Source organism: Rattus norvegicus, chromosome 16, assembly GCF_021556685.1.
Source record: "Rattus norvegicus strain SHRSP/BbbUtx chromosome 16, alternate assembly SHRSP_T2T, whole genome shotgun sequence".
NCBI lineage: Eukaryota > Metazoa > Chordata > Mammalia > Rodentia > Muridae > Rattus > Rattus norvegicus.
The window spans coordinates 78,327,317-78,351,082 of NC_141549.1; the positions used below are offsets into that span (position 1 = coordinate 78,327,317).

At 39.4% G+C, this 23,766-nt stretch overlaps 2 protein-coding genes across 1 annotated transcript; one reads left to right on the plus strand and one right to left on the minus strand.

Annotated features, from left to right (window-relative positions):
* Erich1 (glutamate-rich 1) overlaps nucleotides 1–23,766 on the plus strand; it is a gene marked incomplete at its 5' end in the record, with an annotated part of 52,793,804 nt that overhangs the window by 47,456,757 nt on the left and 5,313,281 nt on the right.
* On the minus strand, nucleotides 7,159–21,229 carry Defb2 (defensin beta 2). Its single transcript, NM_001037507.2, has 2 exons — nucleotides 21,136–21,229; nucleotides 7,159–7,388 (listed from the first exon to the last, which is right to left on the minus strand). The coding sequence occupies exons 1-2, from the start codon at nucleotides 21,194–21,196 to the stop codon at nucleotides 7,234–7,236; spliced, it is 216 nt and encodes a 71-aa protein (NP_001032596.1). The 5' UTR covers nucleotides 21,197–21,229; the 3' UTR covers nucleotides 7,159–7,233.

Consider the following 23,766-nt stretch of genomic DNA (forward strand, 5'->3'; position numbering starts at 1 on the left):
TAATGAAGAGGGAATTATATCATGTGCCCTAGGTTGCCAAGAGCTTGTCTGTGCTCTTTCTAACAACTTAAGACTTAAGAATGTTCTAGTGGTGAAAATCAAAAGAATCAGGAAGAAATGATTGCTGCCTTTGAAGGTGAAGAAAATCAATTACAACTGAGGTTGAGAAAACAGCCATGAGGAGGTCATCAATCAGGGGATATAAGGAAATGGAGTACCCCTGTCTGGTGACCATGGAGAAGGAGGGATCACAGGGTAGAGGTGAGTTATGCTAACAGAAGCTACCCACACAGTACAAGAGAGGGCACAGAGATCGTGTGTACCTGTTGAACTCTAAGGCTTTCACATCGAGGAGATGAGTGAGTGTATGTGAATCCAGGAGAGAAGATGAAATGAGATCCGAAGTCATAGTCATTTGTTGGTAGGCGCTAAAGCCTGTAGTTAGAGATGGGTTTCTGGGAAATAGAAATCAATGATTCAGAGATGGCTTTCAGGGTGTTGTGGGGAGTTACTAAATGAAATACTGGAAATCACAATTCCAAATGATGAGGAGAGAGGTGGTTTGTTGGGATGGACAGAGGAAATCCTGCCAGTCAGCAGGAAGTGATCCTGGAAAACAGCCATGGATAGCTCTTCTGTCTTTCCTCCTTTATGGAGCGGCCCACAGCATGGTAAGGGCAGGCACACCTGGCGTCTAGACTGAAGATTGATTACCAATGAACTTAGACATTTAAATGGAGGAGGTCAGTGTTTCTTAAGTGTAGAGATCAAAAGTTCCTCAAGAAAGAGTGTTTTTGTTTTTGTTTTAAAAGGGAAAATGGTGCCTGAGATTAACCTTGAGGGTAGAGTGCAGGAAGGCCTATCTATATGAGGTGGAGCCAAAGAAGGAGTTAAGATGAGAGGGGCGGGGAAGGTTTTCTTGACCACCATGTAAAAAAGCAGTGTACACGGCTCATTATTTGTCTTAAATCTGACATCATCTCTCTTCTTCATTCACTTGATTGCTCAACAAATCTCTCGTACCCACGATCTTTCCTTCATTGTTACTTTATACTGAAGTATTCCATCATTACTAAACTCACTTTCCTCATGTATTTTATATTTTAACTAGCATGCCTAACCATGAAGAAGATATGAAAATAATATATGTGTCATCCTGGAAAATAGTAAATATGAGAGAAGAGGTAGAATGGTGACTTTTAGAGAGAAGCAGTGACAGAAAGTCTTCCTGAAAAGGTAGGACTGGATAAAACCTAAAGGATAGATGTGTATCATGTCTCACTTCTGCTCCCAATGGCAAAATGCTGTGTCCCAGGGTCTCAAAATATTGTGAGTGCTATGAAGTTGGGCAGATCTGAGAAGTGAATTACTGACATTTAGACTCTTCTTAAGGGAGATATGTCTTTTTCTTAGTTTACTCCCAAAGAGTCATCATGTTCTTGAGAAAGTTTCTCCCTTTAAGAATATGCTGGGGGATCCTTTATATACCTATAGTGGGGACTTATCTGTCATGAGTGACAAGCAGCTTAGAGGAGGAGGAGGAGTTAGTTGTGGCTCACAGTGTGGGGGTGGGGGGGTGCTGCCTCCATATGAGAGGGAAAGCCTGAAGGCTGCATCCTGGCCCAGCGGGTCACTCGGGATGTGTAGTCAGTAGAGAACGGCTAGGTAATGGGGCAGAACTCTAAAACCTTAAGGCCTTTTTCCCATTCCCCAGTTCCCCACTGACCTTCCTCTGTATAAAGGATCAACAATCACCCAAAAGTGCTCTGCATGTTTTGTGGACTCTGTTCAAACACATGAACTCATTTCTCACTCAAAGCACACCAGACTCTGAGGCTTGTCTCTTGATGGACATTTGAGGTTGTTTTGTTTGATTATATAAGCAGTTGTTAATGTTAGAGAAAAAGACAATAAAAAAAGAAGAGGGATATGAAGTGGAAATCTCTGGTTTACTGAGAAACTCAGTTGTGTCATATGTCATTTTTCTGGAACCTGCCTTGTGAGAGGCCATTTGATATTTTGGTGAAAACAGAGTCTAGAGATGGTGCCTGGTGTTGAGAAAGTCGATAAATGGAGCCCTACAGTGAGGAAATGTTCTTGCATTGCAACACCTCACTGCTCTTTGCTGGTCTTCACTTATTAGGAAGAGGTGCACAAAAGAACTTCTCATAGTATTCTGAGTGGTTCTGGCCACTTTCAAATCATCGGAGCCTTCTGGTTTCTGCTGGGTTGTACCTCTGATATTGATTTGTGTTTGGTGATTAGTATTGGAGTGGACTGCTGGTACCCTGACAAGAAAAAGTATTTCCTTAAAGTCCTCCTTCTAAACAGGTCCTCAATGCCCTTTTCCTACCAACCTTTCTTTTCTGCTACCTCTGGTAGGTGCTCTAATAGGGAGGTTGAAGCATTTAAGAGCCACCAGTCACATAGATTAAGAAAAATCTGAGTCTGTAGGAAACACCAGATTTTTTCCAAGTATGTGTAAAACTGCATATGTTTGTTTTTACCCAGGATGACATTCCCTCACAGGAGGGGAAAAGGACAATTTAACTCTATCTTAAATTGGCACGTGTGAATCTGCAGTTCTACACTACTGATTTAATCCCACCCCTGGAAATCTCCTTCAGAAGTTGTTAGGAAAAACTACCATAAACCTCTTAAGCTTTCCTAGGAATATCTTGCCCTCAGCCTGGGGCAGGGGGTCCCTGGAAGGACAGACAATTTGGATGTCAGCTCTGGATAAAGCACAGCTGCAGACCCTTTTCCTAGGTTTTCCTATCACCACTCACTAGAGGAGGCAAATAAGTGACCGAAAAGTGACTACCACATCTCTCGGGGACCTCTGTAAGCATGGACCTTTATACACTTTCTCTTTTATACCTGACTCATGGTTCTCAAGAAAGAAATATATTTTACTATATAGTTCATCTTAGTGTCTTGCTTTGGTGCCAAGGAAACTGAAAGCCAAAATTTAACCAGGTTGCCGGAATTACCTAGGGATTGTGATGGCTAATCTCCACTGAAGATAGAGGGAATCAACACATGCATCTTCTGGGACTCCACCTGTGTGAGAAGCACTTGTATTGATATACAAAACAGATGTTGAGCATTGTAATAACTTCTACTGACATATTTGCCATTTACTTTTCCTTTAATAATATGTAGCAAGGTATCTAAAGATGCTAGGTTTGTTACAAAACAGAGTTTAGAGAGAGAAGGAATAACAGGAACTCTTCTGCCAGTATATGATACATCCTCAGCTCAATTAAGATAAAGATTGTTGTAATATTCCAAGGACATCCAGGCTTCTCTGTAACCGTTCAGCATTCAAGTACAGCTGCTGATGTACCAAGAGCTCTAGCATGCATCGGGCATCTGCAAACAGTCATCTTGATAGAGGTGGTTTTCCACAGGCTGCATCTGTGTCAGCACTTCAGATGCCCTCAAGTGAGAGCAGCACATACATGTCAGTGTGTGTGTGTGTGTGTGTGTGTGTGTGTGTGTGTGTGTGTGTGTGTTAGGGTGGCATGAGTAGGCTCAGGTTTTAATGTCCACAAATTTACAAGTCATCTCCTGGCTTTCCTCAGAATGGAACAATCACAAGTACATTTGTATCTTCATTGTATCTAAAAGTATCCCCCACAGCCCATGTATTAAAGGCTGGATTGTCTGGTCACGAGGACTCCCAGTTCAACAACTGGAATCAGAAAATGTTTTACATACTGGAAAATTAAGCAAAAGGCTTATAAACTGCATTTGCAAGTGAAGGAAAAGTGAAAGTACAGTGGATATCAGGAAATAATTTTCCTTTTATGTACAGCTTCTTTTTTTGGCCACAGCTATCTTTGAGTTCACTTGACACCTCAAACTGGCCTTCTACTTGTGATCACCATACTTAGTCTCCCAAGTGCTGGGAATTTTGGCACTTTCACCTCAGATGGTGTTTAATTGAATTATACTTAAATCTTAAAATGCAGAGAAGTATAGAGTGGGAATTGCCATAAGCATAGGAACAAATTAAGCTTTAAGATCTTGCCATTAGCTTCCTTGATCAGTCTGGAGGACTTATACTAAATGAAGTAAACCAGACGTAGAAATAAAACCACCAGTTTCTGGTCTCACTGCCATGTGGAATCTCAGAAGAAATACAGCCCATACATAGAAGAAGAATACAACTGTGGTGGGGTAGAGTGGGGCAAAGGAGATGTCGGTCAGGGAATAGCAAGTATCAGATATACAGGATATGTAGTTCCTATGATGTAATTGTGATAGGAAAGTTAATTTTGGGTGCTCTTAAATTACTAACCCTCAAAGGATATCTACATCTATGGAATAGAAGATTTGTTAATTTACTGGGTTACAGCAAATCTTTCATTAAGTAAAAAAACCATTATTCTAGTGTTGAAAATGAAATCCTAAATTGAGCTTAACAGTAAATGTTAGCCGATGGGAAAGAATCCATGAACTCAAAAGGAGCTCCATTGAGTTTCCCAGTCTAAATGACAGAAAGAAGGAAGCCTCACAAGACTCAGGATTGAAGAGGGAGCCCAGAGCCAGACAATGGAGGTCACAAGACCCCATGTACCTCTCCTCTTTCTGAAATTCTCTTAACTTTCTTGCGTGTATCATCACCCTATTTTCACATATCTGCTCCTTCTGTGCTGCTCTTTGCCATTTGGCAGCAACATTCACTTTTCATTGATGACCTTAAGATTGATTTTATGCTATTGATAACCTCTTACCGAACATGATATTATACTGTGTGTAGTATTTTGTCTAGTGTATGTGTATAATACTGGGTACAATATATTTCATGGCTCATTTTTATTTAATTTATATGGCTATGTTCATCATGTGCATTTGGTCCTCGATATTTTCTTACTCTTGGTTGCCTGCTTATGTAACAAGCAAGCATGGTATGAGCGAATGTATCCCAAAATGTTATGTTGTGACGAAGTCTTTAGTATCAGATTATTGAAATAGTGGTTCCCAAATAAATTAGAATCATGCTCGGAATCACCTTCTAGAAGAAGAAATTTGAAGCCCACAGAGCAACCAGAGAAGGACCTTACCTCCTGGAGAAAGATTTACAACTTGCCAGATGATGTTGAGCTGATAGAATGATGGTGAGACCACGTCTTGGCCTAATCTTCTGTCTCCCACCTTCTGTCTAAAACTTTCACTCAGTATCTGGATCTGAAAGGTGCCCTGGAGTGTAGTCAGAGTTCATGGATCTATTTGATATTCTTTCCAATGTGGCCATGATGAATAAGACTTCTTTTCGTGCTTTTCATTACTAACTATATGATTTTAATTATCCTGGGCAATATAAGTGTCCTAATCTTCCTCGCTGGAGTACAAGGTCTGACTCCACACTTGTTAACATCTACATTTTTAGGAATATATAAACCAGAGCTGTGGTCTAGAGGAGGGTGTTCTTCTGCCATATTCATTGGAAAATGTTTTGGACCAACTCTGAATGCATGGGAAAATATATCTTAGATGGTATTCATGTTTCTTTTCTCTTCATTTACATCTTGATCAATCGGGTTTGGGACATGAAGAAGGTGGGAATCAAGGTTTCATTCTCCCTGATTCCAGAGCCAGGAGGCAAGGCACAACCTTTAGGGACACACTGGAGAGGATCAGTTGTACAGAAGGCCAGTGTAACAAACCAGAAAAAAGGGAGTTAGCACCTTGTTGAATTCTCTGATTTAATTACTGTGTACTACAACATAAGCATGAGTGGTATACTGGTCTATGGGTATAGCAATATGTCCATATGTGTCATTTTATTAGTATGTTAATTTAATAGAATAGGTGCAGTAGCTTTTCCCCTATGACCATTGATCTATCTAGTTTCATGTTCTTGGTCACATTATGACAACCAGTTATGACTAACATATGATGAAGGAGGTTTTGAATCCAACAAAAAGGCAGTTTGATAGGTCCCTAATTTGTGATATTATTCTATCAGTGGGTGTACTGTGCAGGAAGATCAGTGCTGTAGCTTGTAGTGTGTTCACAGCTGGGTGAGATTGATAACTGTTTTTGTTCTGTGGTAGCAGGCATAGTGCCTTCTATACAGTGAACACCAGAGAGTAGTGTGTTCTAGTTGAGAACCAGCTCAGTATCTTCATGTTCAATAGTGCAAAAATGGGATGACTTCATCCTTTGTCAATAGGAGCAATGGTGGAATTATCAACCACATGCAGGGCAGACCACATGCTCAGTAATAGTTGCCTAGCACAAAATAGACTCCTTATTCTCTGTCTCTGTCTCTGTCTCTGTCTCTGTCTCTCACTCCTATCAATCTCGGGTAAGAATGTATGTACACAGTTTATATTGTTATTTTTACTTTAAAATATTTTACATGTGTATACTTTATTTGTATTCAGACACACCAGAACAGGGTATTGGGTCCCTGTTACAGATGGTTGTGAGCTAATGTGGTTGCTGGGAATTGAACTCAGGACCTCTGGAAGAGCAGACAGTGCGCTTAACTGGAGAGCCATCTCTCCAGCTGCCAACCCTCCCCCCCACTTTTTTGTATTTTTTAAGGGGGTGATATGTGTGGAAAATTTAGGGAGGGCATCTAGTTGGATTTGGAGAAGGTAAAGAATATAATCATAATATATTTTATGAAGAACAAAATGAAGCAAAAATAAAGTGTGTGTGTGAGTGTGTGTGTGTGTGTGTGTGTGTGTATGTGTGTGTATGTGCTGTTGCTGTTTTGCTGTTGTTGACTGAAAAATACTGATCTAAAAACTGAGACATTATCCATAGGAAAAAAGCTTTGGTGGGACAATTTACTGTTATAAGTGAGGTTCTAATACAAATATCATCTACTGACCTCAGCCTCTAACATTGGATCTGCAAATGGAGCCTTATTTAACATTGAGAACATGGAAGAGTTACCCTCTGTTAATCTCAGGAGGCCTGAGAACCTTATTTATTGTCCAGTCTTGTGGTTCTTCTGCATTACTAACATGTGGTTTGGTAATAAATTCAAATAAGGTTGACATTGCTCAAATCATTACTCAGAACTAGGCATGATTTCGGGAGTGTCCCCTCTCCTGTTCCCAGCCTGGACATGAGACTTGCATTTTTCAATCCTTTCTAAACCAAAACACAGGTTTCAATAGGATCTGAAGTAGATAAGCTTAAAAATGTTTCCTTTATTAAAACATCAGTTACACATCTGTTACTTGACTCCCACGTGCTTCCTTCCAATCATCTTTTAAACTTGCAACAGTAGAACTTGTATGGGAAACAGGTACCCACAAACAAGGTAGAACGAGGACAAACAGCATTGAGACAGAACCCTTTCTCTCTTAGACATCGATGATAATCTGTTTGTATTCGAAGAGGTCCTAGAATTCCAGCAACTGCAAGGAGAGAGCAGATAGCCTTTAGAGTCATAGGTATAATGCCAATATTTGAGAACAGCTTGAGGATACAAGATAGGTAGATAGCATGTCTAAGTTCATGGGATAATTTTCTCTTCCAAGCCATTTTCATGGAAGTGAACCTTAGGACAGGTAATGAAATCACACACTTGGCAAGGTCGAACAGCAAAATTATGAGTGTAGCTTTTATGTTTGATGTTTAGACTCAAACTTCTTCCCAACACACCTATTACTCTATCATATTGTTGTCCCTAAGATGCCATATACTCTATTTCTTAATGCTACAGGCATTACTGCACCACAAACTTATTCTGAAGTGCCCCATTTCTTCTCAAGTTACCAGACTTCTCACCACAATTTCCACCAAAGTCATAATCATTAATGTGATACTGACATTGTGGTTGCCTTGGGAAAATTTCATAGGTTTCAGAAATTGGTACTCATTATGCCTTCTATGGTATATCACAGAATGCATAAAATGTATCCTAGATTAGTCTTCAAAAGTATCCAGGATAGAACAAAATTACTCTGTAGTACATCTGGTAACCATCAAGTCACAACTTTACCCACATCCTTTGGTGATTATTGGGTTGTCTCAAGTCCTCTAAAAATTCCTTCTCAGAATGAAGTTACAATCCTTTAGTATCCTAGAGAGTGATAGTTTTGGGGGACAGACATTTACAGTTAATTGACATTACATGAGGTATTTATGTCAAACTGTAATCTGACTTGATTGGCAGAAAATATATATACAGCATTTTACATATTTATCACCAAACAGGAGAAGAGGCTTTGTTTGTTCAAGTTTGTTCTCTGTAAAGGTCCTGAGTCCAATATGTTAGCCATTAACTTGATGCACCCATTCACATTTAAAGAAATTGAAATTTCACTAGGCACAATTCTATTGCTCTATAGATGTTTTTCATGTAGAATCTGTATCAGACTGGGCATGTATAGAAACTCTCCGTCATCACAGAAGTTGTGTTGCAGGGAGATGGAATGGGAATTGAAGGAAATCTGCTTTCTGTACCTTATCCACAGTGGGAGAAGCTTCTTGAACCAAAGTCACCCAATAGATAACAGAGGTATGTGTGTATCATCATTGTCTGGTCTATAGCTCACATTCAATTTCTATGGCAACCTGAATCTTGCTTATAATTGTCCATGATTGTTGTGACTTGCAATAGTGCCGATAAAATATTGTTATCAGGTAGGTTCACAGTCAAACAGGTTATGCCAAAGTCCATTTCTGGGTTTTATTTCATGAAGGATCTTACCAAATTCTTAGTGTACCTCCAACTTTGTGATAGAGTGATATAAAATAATTATCTTCAAGAGGATAATATAAACACGTAGAAGTATTTAAAATCCATGGGTATCTACAGAGCCCTTTATAAATGTATGTTATATATTATGTATTATTTATGTATTTTCTGTTTTGGTTTTGTGTATGCAAAGAAGTATCTAATATAAGCATGGTAACAAATATCAGTAACTGGTGATACTAACGAAAATTAAACCAAGGGAACAATGAGAATGATCAGTGGAACAAAGAATTGGATCTTTTAAAAGATAACCATAAATAAAAGGTTAAAGACAAATTCTCATTTACAATAATAAGAAGAAAGAACAATGAGAATCCAATAAATTAAAATTAGGGTTAAAAAATGGGATCAACTAGGCTTCATCCCATGGAAGTAGGGATTATTCAATATATGGAAATCCATCGCTGTAATCCACTATATAAACAAACTCAAAGAAAAAAACCACACGATCATTTCATTAGATGCTGAGAAAGCATTTGACTCAATTCAATACCCCTTCATGATAAAGGTCTCAGAAAGATCAGGAATTCAAGGCCCATACCTAAACATATAAAGGCAATATACAGCAAAGCGTATCCAACATTAAAATAAATGGAGAGAAACTTGAAGCGATCCCACTAAAATAGGGAATAGATAAGGCTGCCACTCTCTCCCTACTTATTCAATATAGTACTCAAAGTTCTAGTCAGAGCAATCAAACATCAAATGGAGGTCAAAAGGATTCAAATTGGAAAGCAAGAAGTCAAAATAGCACTATATGCAGATGATATGATAATATATTAAGTGACCTCAAAAGTTCCACCAGAGAACTACTAAGCCTTATAAACAACTTTAGCCAAGTGTCCGGGTATAAAATTAACTCAAACAAATCCAGAGCCTTCCTCTACTTTAAGGATAACAGGCTGAGAAAGAAACTAGTGACACTACACCATTCACAATAGATACAAATTACATAAAATACCTTGGTGTGGCTCTATCCAAGCAAGTGAAAGATCTGTATGACAAGAACTTCAAGTCTCTGAAGAAACAAATTGAAGAAGACCTCAGAAGATGGAAGACCTCCCATGCTCATGGATTGGCAGGGTTAATATTGTAAAAATGGTCATTTTACCAAAAGCAATCTACAGACTCAATGCAATCCCCATCAAAATTCCAACTCAATTCTTCATAGAGTTAGAAAGAGTAATTTGCAAATTCATTTTGAATAACAAAAAATCCAGGATAGTGAAAGCTATCCTCAACAATAAAAGAACTTCTTGGGGAATCGCCATCCCTGACCTCAAGCAGTATTACAGAGCAATAGTGATAAAAACTGTATGGTATTGGTGGAGAATCAGGCAGGTAGATCAATGGAATGCAATTGAAGACCCAGAAATGGACCCACACATTTATGGTCACTTGAACTTGATAAAGGAGCTAAAACTATCCTTTGGAAAAAAGATAGCATTTTCAACTAATGGTGCTAGTTCAATTGGAGATCAGCATGTGTAAGAATGCAAATCCACACATTCTTATTGCCCTGTTCAAAACTCAAGTCCAAGTGGATCAAGGACCTCCACATAAAAGCATATACACTCAATCTAATAGAAGAAAGAGTGGGGAAGAACCTCAAACACATGGGCACTGGGGAAAATTTCCTGAAGAGAACACAAATGGCTTATGCTCTCAGATCAAGAATCAACAAATCAGACCTCATAAAACTGCAAAGCTCTGTAAGGCAAAGGACACTGTTATTAGGATAAAATGGCAACCAACAGATTGGGAAAAGATCTTTACCAATCCTACATCAGATAGAGGACTAATAAACAAAATATACAAAGAACTCAAGAAGTTAGACTCAAATTTGATTCTCAAATTTCAGAGAATCAAATAACCCTATTAAAATATTGGGTACAGAGGTAAACAAAAAATTCTCAGCCAAGGAATATCAAATGTCTGAGAAGTATCTAAAGATATGTTCAACAACCCTAGTTATCAGGGAAATGCAAATCAAAGCAACCCTGAGATTCCACCTCACAGTAGTCACAATGGCTAAGATCAAAAACTCAGGTGACAACAGATGCTGGCAAGGATGTGGATAAAGAGGAAAACTCCTCCATTGTTGGTGGGATTGCAAACTGGTATACCCACTCTGGAAATCAGTCTGTAGGTTCCTCAGAAAACTGGACAGTGCACTCCCTGAAGACCCAGCTATACACTCCTGTGCATATACCCAAATGATGCTCCAACATACAACAAAGACACATGCTCCACTATGTTCATAGCAGCCTTATTTATAATAGCCTAGAAGCTGGAAAGAACCCAGATTCCTTTCAAAAGCGGAATGGATACAGAAAATGTGGTACATCTACACAATGGAGTACTACTCAGCTACTAAAAACAAAGACTTCATGAAATTCACAGGCAAATGGATGGAACTAGAAAATATCCTGAGTGAGGTAACCCAATCACAAAGAAAACACACATAGGATACACTCACTGATAAGTGGGTAATAGTCCAAAAGCTCGAATTACCCAAGATTCAGTCCACAGTCCACATGATGCTCAAGAAGAAGGATGGCTAAAGTATAGACGCTTCTGTCCTTCTTAAAAGGGGGGACAAAAATATTCATAGGTGGGGATATGGAGACAAAATTTGGAGTAGAGACTGAAGTAATGGCCGTTCAGAGCCTGCCCCACCTAGGAATATAGTATATATATATATATATATATATATATATATATATATATATATATATATATCCACCAAAACTAGACAATATATATCAATCCAAGAAGTACATGTTGACAGGAGCCTGAGATAGCTCTCTCCTCAGAGTCTCAGCCAGAGCATGACAAATATAGTGGTGAATGTTAGCAGCAAATCATTGACTTAAGAACAGGGTCCCTATTGGAGGAATTAGAGAAAGGATTGTAGAAGCTGAAGGAGCACAATAAACCCCATAAGCACAATAAAACCAACCAACCAGAGCTCCCAGGGACAAAATAAACCACTACCCAAAGATTACACATGGACAGACTAAGGGCTCCAGCATATATGGCAGAGGATTGCCTTGTTTGACACCAATGGGAGCAGAAGCCCTTGGTCCTGCCAAGTCTGGACATCCCAATGCAGAGGATTTTGTGAGGGCAGTAATGGGGGATGGTTGGGGAGAGAGAACACCCTTATAGAAGAAGAGAAAGGGGATGGGATATGGGGCTTTTTGTCAGAAAACTGGCTAATGGAATAGCATTTGAAATGTAAAGCAAAAAACCCAGTAAAAAGAAAAAGAAAAGGAACACAAATCACAAGAAGATTGTTATAGAATACTTGAAAAATTATATTGCCATGAATTATAACATTACAAGAAAGGATAAATTCCTAATCAAACTTGACTCATCAAACAGAATTAAAAGAATATAGGGAGCCTGAGACGTTTCACAATACAATAATCAGTGATAATGAACCCATAGTAGAACGTAAAGAAAGATAAACACCATACTGGAATGGATTACATTATTCTATCAGTATTAAAAAGCAACAGAAATAGTTCTCAAATTATTCCATAAAACAGTAAGGAAAAAATACTTCCAGGTTAATATTTCAAAGAAATTTTCATCAAGATATAAAACTGAATAAAAGTAATAATTAATTACTTTTTTATTTCTTTGACAAAACACCAATACCAAGGCAACTTACAGAAGGAAGGGTTTAATTTTGGCTTTTACTTCCAAATTGAGGAGAGTCGATCACCATCACGGCAGGAAATTTGGCCACAGGCAGACGTGGTGGCAGTAGCAACCAAGGGCTCACATCTCAAACCACAATGAGGAAGCAGGGAACCTGAACTTGGGATAAGGGAAGGCTTTGAAACCTGAAAGCTTGCCTCTAGAGACACACTTACCTTAGACATCTTCCCAAATGGTTGCTAACTAGGGATCAAGTACTAACATGTCCAGGAGTATGTGTGTGGGGCCACCTCATTCAAACCATCACAGGGCAGAACAAGTGAAGACATTCATAGACACTATTCTATGGTGAACATAGATTGCAATTTCCTAAATAAATTAAACAAACATGTTAAAAAGTTCACACATAATTCATTATTATGTTGGTTTCATTCTAATATGAGGCAAGAGATGTTCAAATATGTATAGAATAGCAACATAACTTAGAGAAAAATTACATGACCGTGTTAGGAGTTATAGGAAATTATTTGATCAATATAATATATATTTATGACAAAAGCCCTAAATGACTAGAAGTAGAAGGATTATATCACTATGACAAGGTTCATGTGTATAAGCTAACATCCAACATTATACTAAATGAAGAAACATTGTAAGGAATTTCTTTAAAATTAATAAAGAGAAAACTGTATTCATTCCCACCATTCTTATTCAATATAGTTCTTGGGTTCTCAGCTACAGAAATAAGGGAAGAAAAAGAAATAAAGAAGATAGAACTGATCCCCATTTGCAGATGTTATGATCCAATACTTGAAAGAATTGAGTCTATTCGAATATTCATGTATCTTACACATGTTCAGAAAAATATTAGGATATATAACCAAGAGATTTTTTACTCTGTTATAACATGTAGAAAGAAGTTGTTGATGATGAAATCAGGAATGGAAGCCCTCTAGCAGTAGCCTCAAATTATGTAGAAACTCATATATACTTAATCAAAGATGATAAAACCATGCCTGTGAGTGGGTCTACAACATTGAAGAAAGAAACTGAAAAAGACACCAAAAAATTAGGAAGACCTTCCCTGTTTGTGTGTCAGATCACTTATTAAAGTGACAAAGCATAAGCCATTGGTGTTTTGTTCAGGAAATTTTCTCCAGTGCCCATGTGTTCAAGATTCTTCCCCACTTTTTCTTCTATTATTTTGAGTGTATCTGGTTTGATGTGGAGGTCCTTGATCCACTTGGACTTATATGTGCTTTGTACAGGGTGATAAGAATGAATTGATCTGCATTCTTTTACATGCTGACCTCCAGTTGAACCAGCACCATTTGCTGAAAATGCTATCTTTTTTCCATTTGATGGTTTTGACTCCTTTGTCAAAAATCAAGTGACCATAGGTGTGTGGGTTCATTTCTGGGTCTTCAATTCTATTCCACTGGTCTATCTGCCTGTCTCTGTACCAATACCATGCAGTTTTTATCACTATTGCTCTGTAATACTGCTTGAGTTCAGGGATAGTGATTCCCCCTGAAGTCCTTTTATTGTTGAGGATAGTTTTAGCTTTCCTGGGTTTTTTGTTATTCCTGATGAATTTGCAAATTGTTCTGTCTAACTCTATGAAGAATTAGATTGGAATTTTAATGAGGATTGCATTGAATCTGTAGATTGCTTTTAGCAAGATGGCCATTTTTACAATATTAATCCTGCCAATCCATGAGCATGGGAGATCTTTCCATCTTCTGAGATCCTCTTCAATTTCTTTCTTCAGAGGCTTGCAGTTCTTATCATCCAGATCTTTCACTTGCTTGGTTAAAGTCACACTGAGGTATTTTATATTATTTGGGACTATTATGAAGGGTGTCATTTCCCTAATTTCTTTCTTGGCTTGTTTTTCTTTTGTGTATAGGAAGGCTACTGATTTATTTGAATTAATTTTATACCCAGCCACTTTGCTGAAGGTGTTTATCAGGTTTAGTACTTCTCTGGTGGAACTTTTGGGATCACTTAAATGTAGTATCATATCATCTGCAAATAGTGATTTTTGACTTCTTCCTTTCCAATCTGTATCCCTTTGTTCTCTGACTGCTCTGGCTAGAACTTTGAGAACTTATATTGAATTAGGAGGGAGAAAGTGGGCAGCCATGTCTATTCCCCGATTTTAGTGGGATTGCTTCAAATTTCTCTGCATTTAGTTTAATATTAGTAACTGGTTTGCTGTATATGGCTTTTACTATGTTTAGGTATGGGCCTTGAATTCCTATTCCTTCCAGGACTTTTATCATAAAGGGGTGTTGTATTTTGTCAAATGCTTTCTCAGCATCTAATGAAATGATCATGTGGTTTTTATCTTTCAGTTTGTTTATATAGTGGATTACATTGATGGTTTTCTGTATATTAAACCATCCCTGCATGCCTGGGATGAAGCCTACTTGATCATGATGGATGATTGTTTTGATATGCTCTTGGATGTGGTTTGCAAGAATTTTATTGAGTATCTTTGTGTCGATATTCATAAGGGAAATTGGTCTGAAGTTCTCTTTCTTTGTTGGGTCTCTTTGTGGTTTAGGTATAAGAGTAATTGTGGCTTCATAGAAGGAATTCAGTAGCGCTCCATCTGTTTCAATTTTGTGGAATAGTTTAGATAGTATTGGCTCTAAGATCAAGAACCGACAAATGGGATCTCATAAAACTACAAAGCTTCTGTAAGGCAAAGGACACTGTTGTTAGGGCAAAACAGCAACCAACAGATTGGGAAAAGATCTCTACTAATCCTACAACTGATAGAGGGCTCATATCCAAAATATACAAAGAACTCATGAAGTTAGATGGCAGGGAGACAAATAACCCTATTAAAAATGGGGTTCAGAGCTAAACAAAGAATTCACAGCTGAGGAATGCCAAATGGCTGAGAAGCAGCTAAAGAAATGTTCAACATCTTTAGTCATAAGGGAAATGCAAATCAAAACAACCCAAGATTCTACCTCACACCAGACAGAATGACTAAGATAAAAAATGCCAGTGACAACAGATGCTGGCAAGGATGTGGAGAAAAGGGAACACTCCTCCATTGTTGGTGGGATTGCAGACTGGTACAACCATTCTGGAAATCAATCTGGAGGTTCCTCTGAAAATTGGACATTGAATTACCTGAGGACCCAGCTATACCTCTCTTGGGCATATACCCAAAAGATGCCCCAACATATAACAAAGACACGTGCTCCATTATGTTCATAGCAGCCTTATTTATAATAGCCAGAAGCTGGAAGGTACCCAGATGCCCTTCAACAGAGGAATGGATATAGAAAATGTGGTACATCTACACAATGGAATACTACTCTGCTATCAAAAACAATGACTTTATGAAATTCATAGGCAAATGGATGGAACTGGAAAATATCATTCTGAGTGAGGTAACCCAATCACAGAAAAACACACATGGTATGCACTCATTGATAAGTGGCTATTAGCCCAAATGCTTGAATTACCCTAGATGCACAGAACACATGAAACTCAAGAAGGATGACCAAAATGCAAAGGCTTTACACTTCTTTAAAAGGGGAACAAGAAAACCCTTGAGAGGGAATAGGGAGGCAAAGTTTAGAACAGAGGCTGAAGGAATGCCCATTCAGAGCCTGCCCCACATGTGGCCCATACATATATAGCCACCAAACTAGATAAGGTGGATGAAGCAAAGAAGTGCAGGCTGACAGGAACTGGATGTAGATCTCTCCTGAGAGACACAGCCAGAATACAGCAAATACATAAGCAAATGCCAGCAGCAAACCCCTGAACTGAGAACAGGACCCCCGTTGAAGGAATAAGAGAAAGGACTGAAAGATCTTGAAGGGGCTTGAGACCCCATATGAACAACAATGCCAACCAACCAGAACTTCCAGGGACTAAGCCACTACCCAAAGACTATACATGGACTGACCCTGGACTCCAACTGCATAGGTAGCAATGAATAGCCTAGTAAGGGCACCAGTGGAAGAGGAAGCCCTTGCTCCTGCCAAGACTGAACCCCCAGTGAACGTGATTGTTGGGGGGAAGGACGGTAATGGGAGGAGGATGGGGAGGGGAACACAGATATAGAAGGGGAGGGGGAGAGGTTAGGGGGATGTTGGCCTGGAAACCGGGAAAGGTAATAACAATTGAAATGTAATTACAAAATACCCAATTTAATAAAGATGGAGAAAAAAAGTGACAAAGCCACAGCACTGAAAATGTTCTACAGAGTCACGGCATCCTCACCAAAATTCTAATGTCATTCTTCACAGGAACAGAGAAAAATACAATCCTTAGGTTCATATGACAATGTAAAGGACCAAGTGAAAGCATTTCTGAGTACAAAGAATCATGTTGGAGGGATCATGTTGTCCCTTCAATTTATACCACAGAGCCATATCATAGTGTACAGAGAAGCCTCGGCAGAGAAGCAATAAAAAAATCAATAGCATATAGTAGAGGGCCTTGAAATAAGGCCACACACCTACCAATGGATTCTTGTCAGATGTACTGTGGTTAATTTCTATTGTTAATACAGTTAGATTGAAAATCAGCTAGCAGGGTTGCAATGTAGAGAAAAATAAAGAATCCCCCACCATGAATTAAACACACAAGGGTCTCTGATTAGCACATGGGGATGGTTTGAATATACAATATCATAAATATAAATAGAAATTTTATAGATCTGGTTTCTGGTTCAGGTCCCCAATTTGAAAATTTTAGGAAGTTTAGGAGAAGTAGATCACAGGGGATCGATGGTATCTTTGCCCTTGCACCGTCCTCTTGACCTCTAGCCCTTCCGTGCCGTGAGGTAAAACAACTTTGCTACATGCTCACAGCACTGTGCTCTGCAGAACTGCATGGGGCACGTATGGGGTATGCAGGAGTTGGACATGGGGCACGCATGAAGTGTGTATGGGGCATGCATGGAGTATGCATGGGCGACCAGCAACTATGGGCTGAGTTGTCTGAAGCTGTCAACCATACTGAGTGTATCCTCCTTTCACACTGTTCACATATTTGGTCTCAGTGACACAAAAGTAACCAATTCAGACTCCAGTTGCTCACAAAGTAATGGCAATGATCAAAAATGGGATTTCAGGGTATTGCAAAACGTCATCAAAGCAGAGAAAACAGTAGAATTAAGAGACAGCTGCCAAATCAGAGAAGCTTATGGCCAACTACTCATTTAGCAGAGGGTTAGTATCCTGAAAAGGTGACACCAAATTCAACACCCAAAGTTAAATGTCAAAGGAGAAAATCACCCAGCAAGTAAATGGAAAAGGAAAAACAGATTCTGTTCCAACGAGAAAGAACAAAATGTCAATAAATACATGGAAAGCCATTAAGTCTCTTTATCCATTAAAATAATAAGAGATGCTGGTGAGGACATATGCAAAGAGGAACAGCATACATTTAGAGGGAATTAATGCAGTGCAGTCATATGGCAATCCGTATGGATGGTCCTTACAAAACTAACTGTAGAAAAAATGCATGATCCACAGCACTAGCCTTGAGTGAGACCTCTAGCACATAAGTTAACCCAGCAAAGAGGCACTGACCGATCACTGCTTCTTCATTCAGTACTCATGGTAGCCAAGGCACAGAACAGATATACATGACCTTAAACAGATGATTGTATTAAACAGATTCATCCACATGTGGAGTTCTCTTCTCCCACAGGGGAGAGAGAGAGAGAGAGAGAGAGAGAGAGAGAGAGAGAGAGAGAGAGAGAGACAGAGACAGAGAGAGAGACAGAGAGAGAGAGACAGAGAGAGAGAGACAGAGACATAGAGAGAGCACCAGAACTACACACACACACACACACACACACACACACAGAGAGAGAGAGAGAGAGAGAGACAGAGAGAGACAGAGAGAGAGAGAGACAGAGAGAGAGAGACAGAGACATAGAGAGAGCACCAGAACTACACACACACACACACACACACACACACACACACACACACACAGAGAGAGAGAGAGAGAGAGAGAGAGAGAGAGAGAGAGAGACAGGGAGACACACAGAGAGAAGTATTTGTAAATGAAAGGATAAAAGTGTTGAGCATCAGAGTAGAAGAATAAGCAAGACATGGAGTCATGTATTGTGCATGTTCTCTCCTCTATGGAACCTAGAGGCATAAATGAGTGTGTGAAGACAAAAGGGCATTTGGAATATTGTATGAGAAAGGACAAATAAGGATGGAGTAATAAAGGAGTGAAGGTGATCAAAGTGCATGATATCTAATGCAATATTAATGAACTTAGTATTTTATTTACATTGGTTTATTTTACATTTTCATAATTATTAAAGCATGTAATGATTTACTATTTTCATATGTGGAGTTATTTTCTACATATGTTTTGTGAGCAGGGTTGCTTTCACTGTCCAGAGTATTTTTAATCTGTGATTTCTCTTGAAGTCTGCTTGACTAGGAAAACAGTTGGTGTACTCCTCAGTCATTTGACCAAATTCTAAAAGTGACAGAAGTCTCACATCACCCTTTACAATAGCCACAGATAATATAAAATATCTTGGTGTAACTCTAACTAAGCAAGTGAAAGATCTGTATGACCAAAATGTCAAGTTCCTGAAGAAAGAATGTGAATAATAGATCAGAATATGGAATGACTTCCAATGCTGATGATTCAGCAGGATGAACATATTGAAAATGACCATCTTACCAAAAGCAATCCTCAGATTGAATGCAATCTCTATCAAAACTCCAACACAATCTTTTAATTGACCCTGAAAGAGCAGCTCTCAACTTCATATGCAAAAATAATAAACCAAGGAGAGTCATAACAATTATGAGCAATAAAAGAATTTTGGGAATTGTCCCCATCTCTCACCTCAAGCTGTACTACAGAGCAATAGTGAGAAAAAAATGCATGGTATTTGTATAGAAACAGACATGTTGATCAATGGAATTTAATCAAGGACCTAGAAACAAACCCACACAGCTATGGACACTTGACTTTTGATAACAAAGCCAAATCCATTTGATAGAAAAAAAAGAAAGGATTTTCAACAAATGGTGCTGGTCTAACTGGATGTCTACATGAAGAAGAATGAAAAATCTATCCATATTTATCACCCTGCACAAAACTCAAGTTCAAGTGTATCAAGGACCTTACCACTAAACCTCATAGAAGAGAAAATGGGAAATAGCTTTGAATACAATAGTACAGGAGACAATTTGGTGGATGGCATATGGAACCTCCAGAAAGAGACAGAGCCCTGGGATAGGGGAGGAACCAAAGGACCAATTGGGGTGTCCATAGCTGTGACTGACAGCATTGGGGATATGGAGCCTGGGGAGGCTGCCTCCTATGGCCAGGCAGTAAACATGAGAAAACCAACCCCAAGTTTATCCTGTCTGTAAGAAATGCATGGAGTGTGGCGGAAGCCCAACTTGAGACCCATCCCATGGATAAGCACCAATCCCTGAAACTATTCGTGATATTCTGTTCTGCTTGCAGATAGGAGTCTATCATGGCTGTCCTGTGAGGACTCCGCCCACCAACTGACTCAGACACATGTAGACACCCACAGTCTAACTGTGGATGGAGCTTGGTGACCCTTATGAAAGAGTAGAAGGAAGGGTTGAAGGCTCTGATGGGGATAGAATGTCCTCAGAAAGACCAACAGAATCAACTAACCTGTACCCTTTCGACTCTCAGAGACTGAACCACTAACCAAAGGACATACATGGGCTAGACTTAGGCCTCCCCACAAATATGTAGCAGATATGCAGCTTGGTCTTCATGTGGTTCCCTGACAACTGACATTGAGCCTACCCCAAAAGTTGTTGCCTGCATTTGGGGTATTTTTTGTAGCTGGGCTGCTTTGTCTGGCTTCAATGGGAGAGGAAGTGCCTAGCCTCACAGACACCTGTGGTTCCAGGGTAGGGGGTTTACCCAGAGGAGCTCCACTAGCTCAGAGGAGAAGAGTTTGGGGGAAGGATTGTGGGAAGAAGTGATCTGGAGAGGGACAGTGAATGGGATGTAAAGTGAATAAGTAAGCAAATAAATATATACATTTAAAAAATTTAAAAGAATATTTTATTAAAAGACAGAAGAGGGGTTGGGGATTTAGCTCAGTGGTAGAGCGCTTGCCTAGGAAGCGCAAGGCCCTGGGTTCGGTCCCCAGCTCCGAAAAAAAAAAAAAGAACCAAAAAAAAAAAAAAAAGACAGAAGAAAAATCTCTCGTCTACATATTCTCATGGTTAACCTTTGTGAACAGTGTATATCTAGATGTGAGAGCACAATAACAATTTATTCCAGGAATGATAAACTAGAAATAACCCAACTATGTAGAAATATAATTTGTGAGCTATGGAATCAAACCCTGCGTGTATAGATCTAGACTGTCATGTTACAGGAGAAGAGCTGTCCTACAAAGCTTAAGTGTAGAACGTTGTCTCTCGTATATGGGAGGAGGGTGCCATGGAGTAAGTGTGGGGCTGCTGAGGCTTTACAAGGGGAAGGCGAGGGAGGACCTGGAAGAGCAATGGGGCTTTGGATATAACCACAAGACATTGCATGTAGGTATGGAAATTATACAACAAAAGCAGTTACATTGTATTGTCTGTATAATGTCATCATTCCAGCCACACTCTGTTCTAGAACAACTCTCCTGTGTGAACTATCATAGACCATGACACCTCTCAAACTGAGCACTGAGGAGCCTAGTTTGTCAGAGTTCCCCACCTCAGGCTTACCCGGAGTGGCATAGGAGAAAAGGAGGCAGCCTATCAGCAGCAGAGAGCAGAGAGTCCTCATGGCAGGCAGAATGAGCACTGGGACTCCTGAGAGGGTCAGTAACTCCTGCAGGACTGAGAGTCTCAAGAATGCTGAGGGTTGACTGCAGCTGGGGGTGAAGCTCATGAACTCGCCCTCCTGCTGTATGTCCTGAGGCATTTCCAGTGTTGATGATGTGTGTTCATGCTAAGCTCTGCATGGATTTTCTTTTCATTCTGGGAGCTCTATTTTATTGCTTCATGCCTGGATTGTTGGACTTTTCAGACTAGAGCCTGAATGTTCTCTGTCAATGTAGCATATGCTCGTATCTTTCTGGCCAAAATTAATCAGAAAGCCTATAAGAGGAAGAAGCCTGGCCGTCTAGTACGGTAGCTCAGCTGTAACCCCTCTCTGTAAAGAAGCTAAGCTGATTGAGGAATGAGAATTCTTACACAGTAGCAGCTGTTGCCCCTTCTTTTAAATCAATCAATCAATCAATCAATTAATTAATTCACTTTAAATCTTGATCACAGCCTCTCTCTTATCCCAGCTACACCCTTACAAATCCCAATCCCCCTCTCCTTCTCCTCAGAGAAAGGTAAATTGCCTTGGGTACCACCCTGCCCAGGGACATCCAGTTCCAGCAGGACTAAGCACCTCCTCTTTCACTGAGACCAGAAAAGGCAGCATGCTAGGGGAAAGGGATCCAAAGGCAGGCAACAGAGTCAGAGACAGCCCCTGTACCGGTAAATATTATAAAAATAGAATCTACCAACCCATGCTATTGCAGGCAGTGTAGGGCCACACGGCATCTGTGGGATATTTTCATCTTAATCAGCAAAGTGTCTCAACTGATAAGCTCCCAATCTCCATCACTTGCTACTGGTGGCTACTCTCTGAGCTGCCACCCTCTTGTAACTCTCTTGCTGGGGACACTGCTCACAGTCCCAGCATCCACCCGCTGTGGTTATAGTCACAACTCCCAGTAACCCATAAAAATCAAAACTCAATAAGCTTGTAATTTAGAAATCAAATTTATATCAGTAAACCCTTACCCCACAAAACATCCACTCGATAAAGTCTAAACCAACTAATATTAATGTAAACTGCCCACCTAGATAAGACAAATTGTCCTATAAAAATCCATCCCATGTGAAATCTTCATAACTACCTGTGTCCCTTTAAATCCACACAGATCTGGGTTGCCCTTCTTCTCCATCTTGGTTCTTCCTTCTCCTTTCTCCTCTCTCCCTCCTCTCTATATGCAGGTGAGGGCAGGCAGAATAAGGCAAGGTCTGTGACTGGGTAGTGAAAAAGTAAGGTGGGCACAGAGTTTTAGAGAGAGGACCATAACCACAGTGTATCTGGTTTTATGTGGAGGCCTTTGATCCACTTGGACTTGATCTTTGTACAAGGAGATAAGAGTTGGTTGATTTGCATTCTTCTATAGGCTAACCTTCAGTTGAACCAGCACCACTTTTTCCCATTGGATAGTTTCAGTACTTTTGTCAAAGTTCAAGTGACCATAGGTGTGTGGGTTCATTTCTGGGTCTTCAATTCTATTCCACTGATCTACCTGCCTGTCTCTGTACCAGTACCATATAGTTTTTAATGACTATTGCTCTGTAATACTGCCTGAGGTAAGAGATGGCGATTCCCCCAGAAGTTCTTTTACTGTTGAGAAGAGTTTTCACTATCCTGGGATTTTTGTTATTCCAAATGAATTTGCAAATTGCTATTTCTAACCCTATGAAGAATTGAGTTGGAATTTTGATGAGGATTGCATTGAATTTGTAGATTGCTTTTGGCAAGATGGCCATTTTTACAATATTAATCCTGCCAATCCATGAGCATGGGAGGTCTTTCCATCTTCTTAGATCTTCTTCAATTTCTTTCTTTAGAGACTTGAAGTTCTTGTCATACAGATCTTTCACTTGCTTGGTTAGAGCCACATTGAGGTATTTTATGTTATTTGTGGCTATCGTGAAGGGTATAGTTTTCCTAATTTCTCAGCCTGTTTATCCTTTGAGTAGAAGAAGGCTACTGATTTGTTTGAGTTAATTTTATATCTAGCCACATTGCTGAACTTGTTAATCAGCTGTAGAAGTTTTCTGATTGAATTTTTGGGGTCACTTAAGTATAGTATGCCATCTGCAAATAGTGATATTTTGACTTCTTGCTTTCCAATTTGTTTCCCTTTGACATCCTTTTGTTGTCTGATTGCTTTGGATAGGATTTCAAATATTATATTGAATAGGTAGGGAGAGCATGGGGAGCCTTTTCTAGTCCAAGATTTTAGTGGGATTACTTCAAGTTTCTCTACATTTAGTTTGATATTGGCTACTGATTTGCTGTATATTGCTTTTACTATGTTTAGGTACGGGCCTTGGATTCCTGACCTTTCCAGACTTTTATCATAAAGGGGTGTTAAATTTTGTCAAATGATATCTTAGCACCTAATGAAATGATCATGTGGTTTTTTTTCTTTGAGTTTGTTTATATAGTGGATTAAGTTGATGGATTTCCGTATATTGAACCATCCTTGTGTCACTGGATGAAGTCTACTTGAACAGTGTGAATGATCATTTTGATGTGTTCTTAGATTTGGTTTG

Coding starts and splice junctions, on each gene's coding strand:
- Defb2 (NM_001037507.2), bottom strand. CDS start 21,196: ATGAGGACTCTCTGCTCTCTGCTGCTGATAGGCTGCCTCCTTTTCTCC. Junction 7,389..21,135: donor TTTCTCCTATGCCACTCCGG/GTAAGCCTGAGG, acceptor CTCTCCTTGCAG/TTGCTGGAATTCTAGGACCT.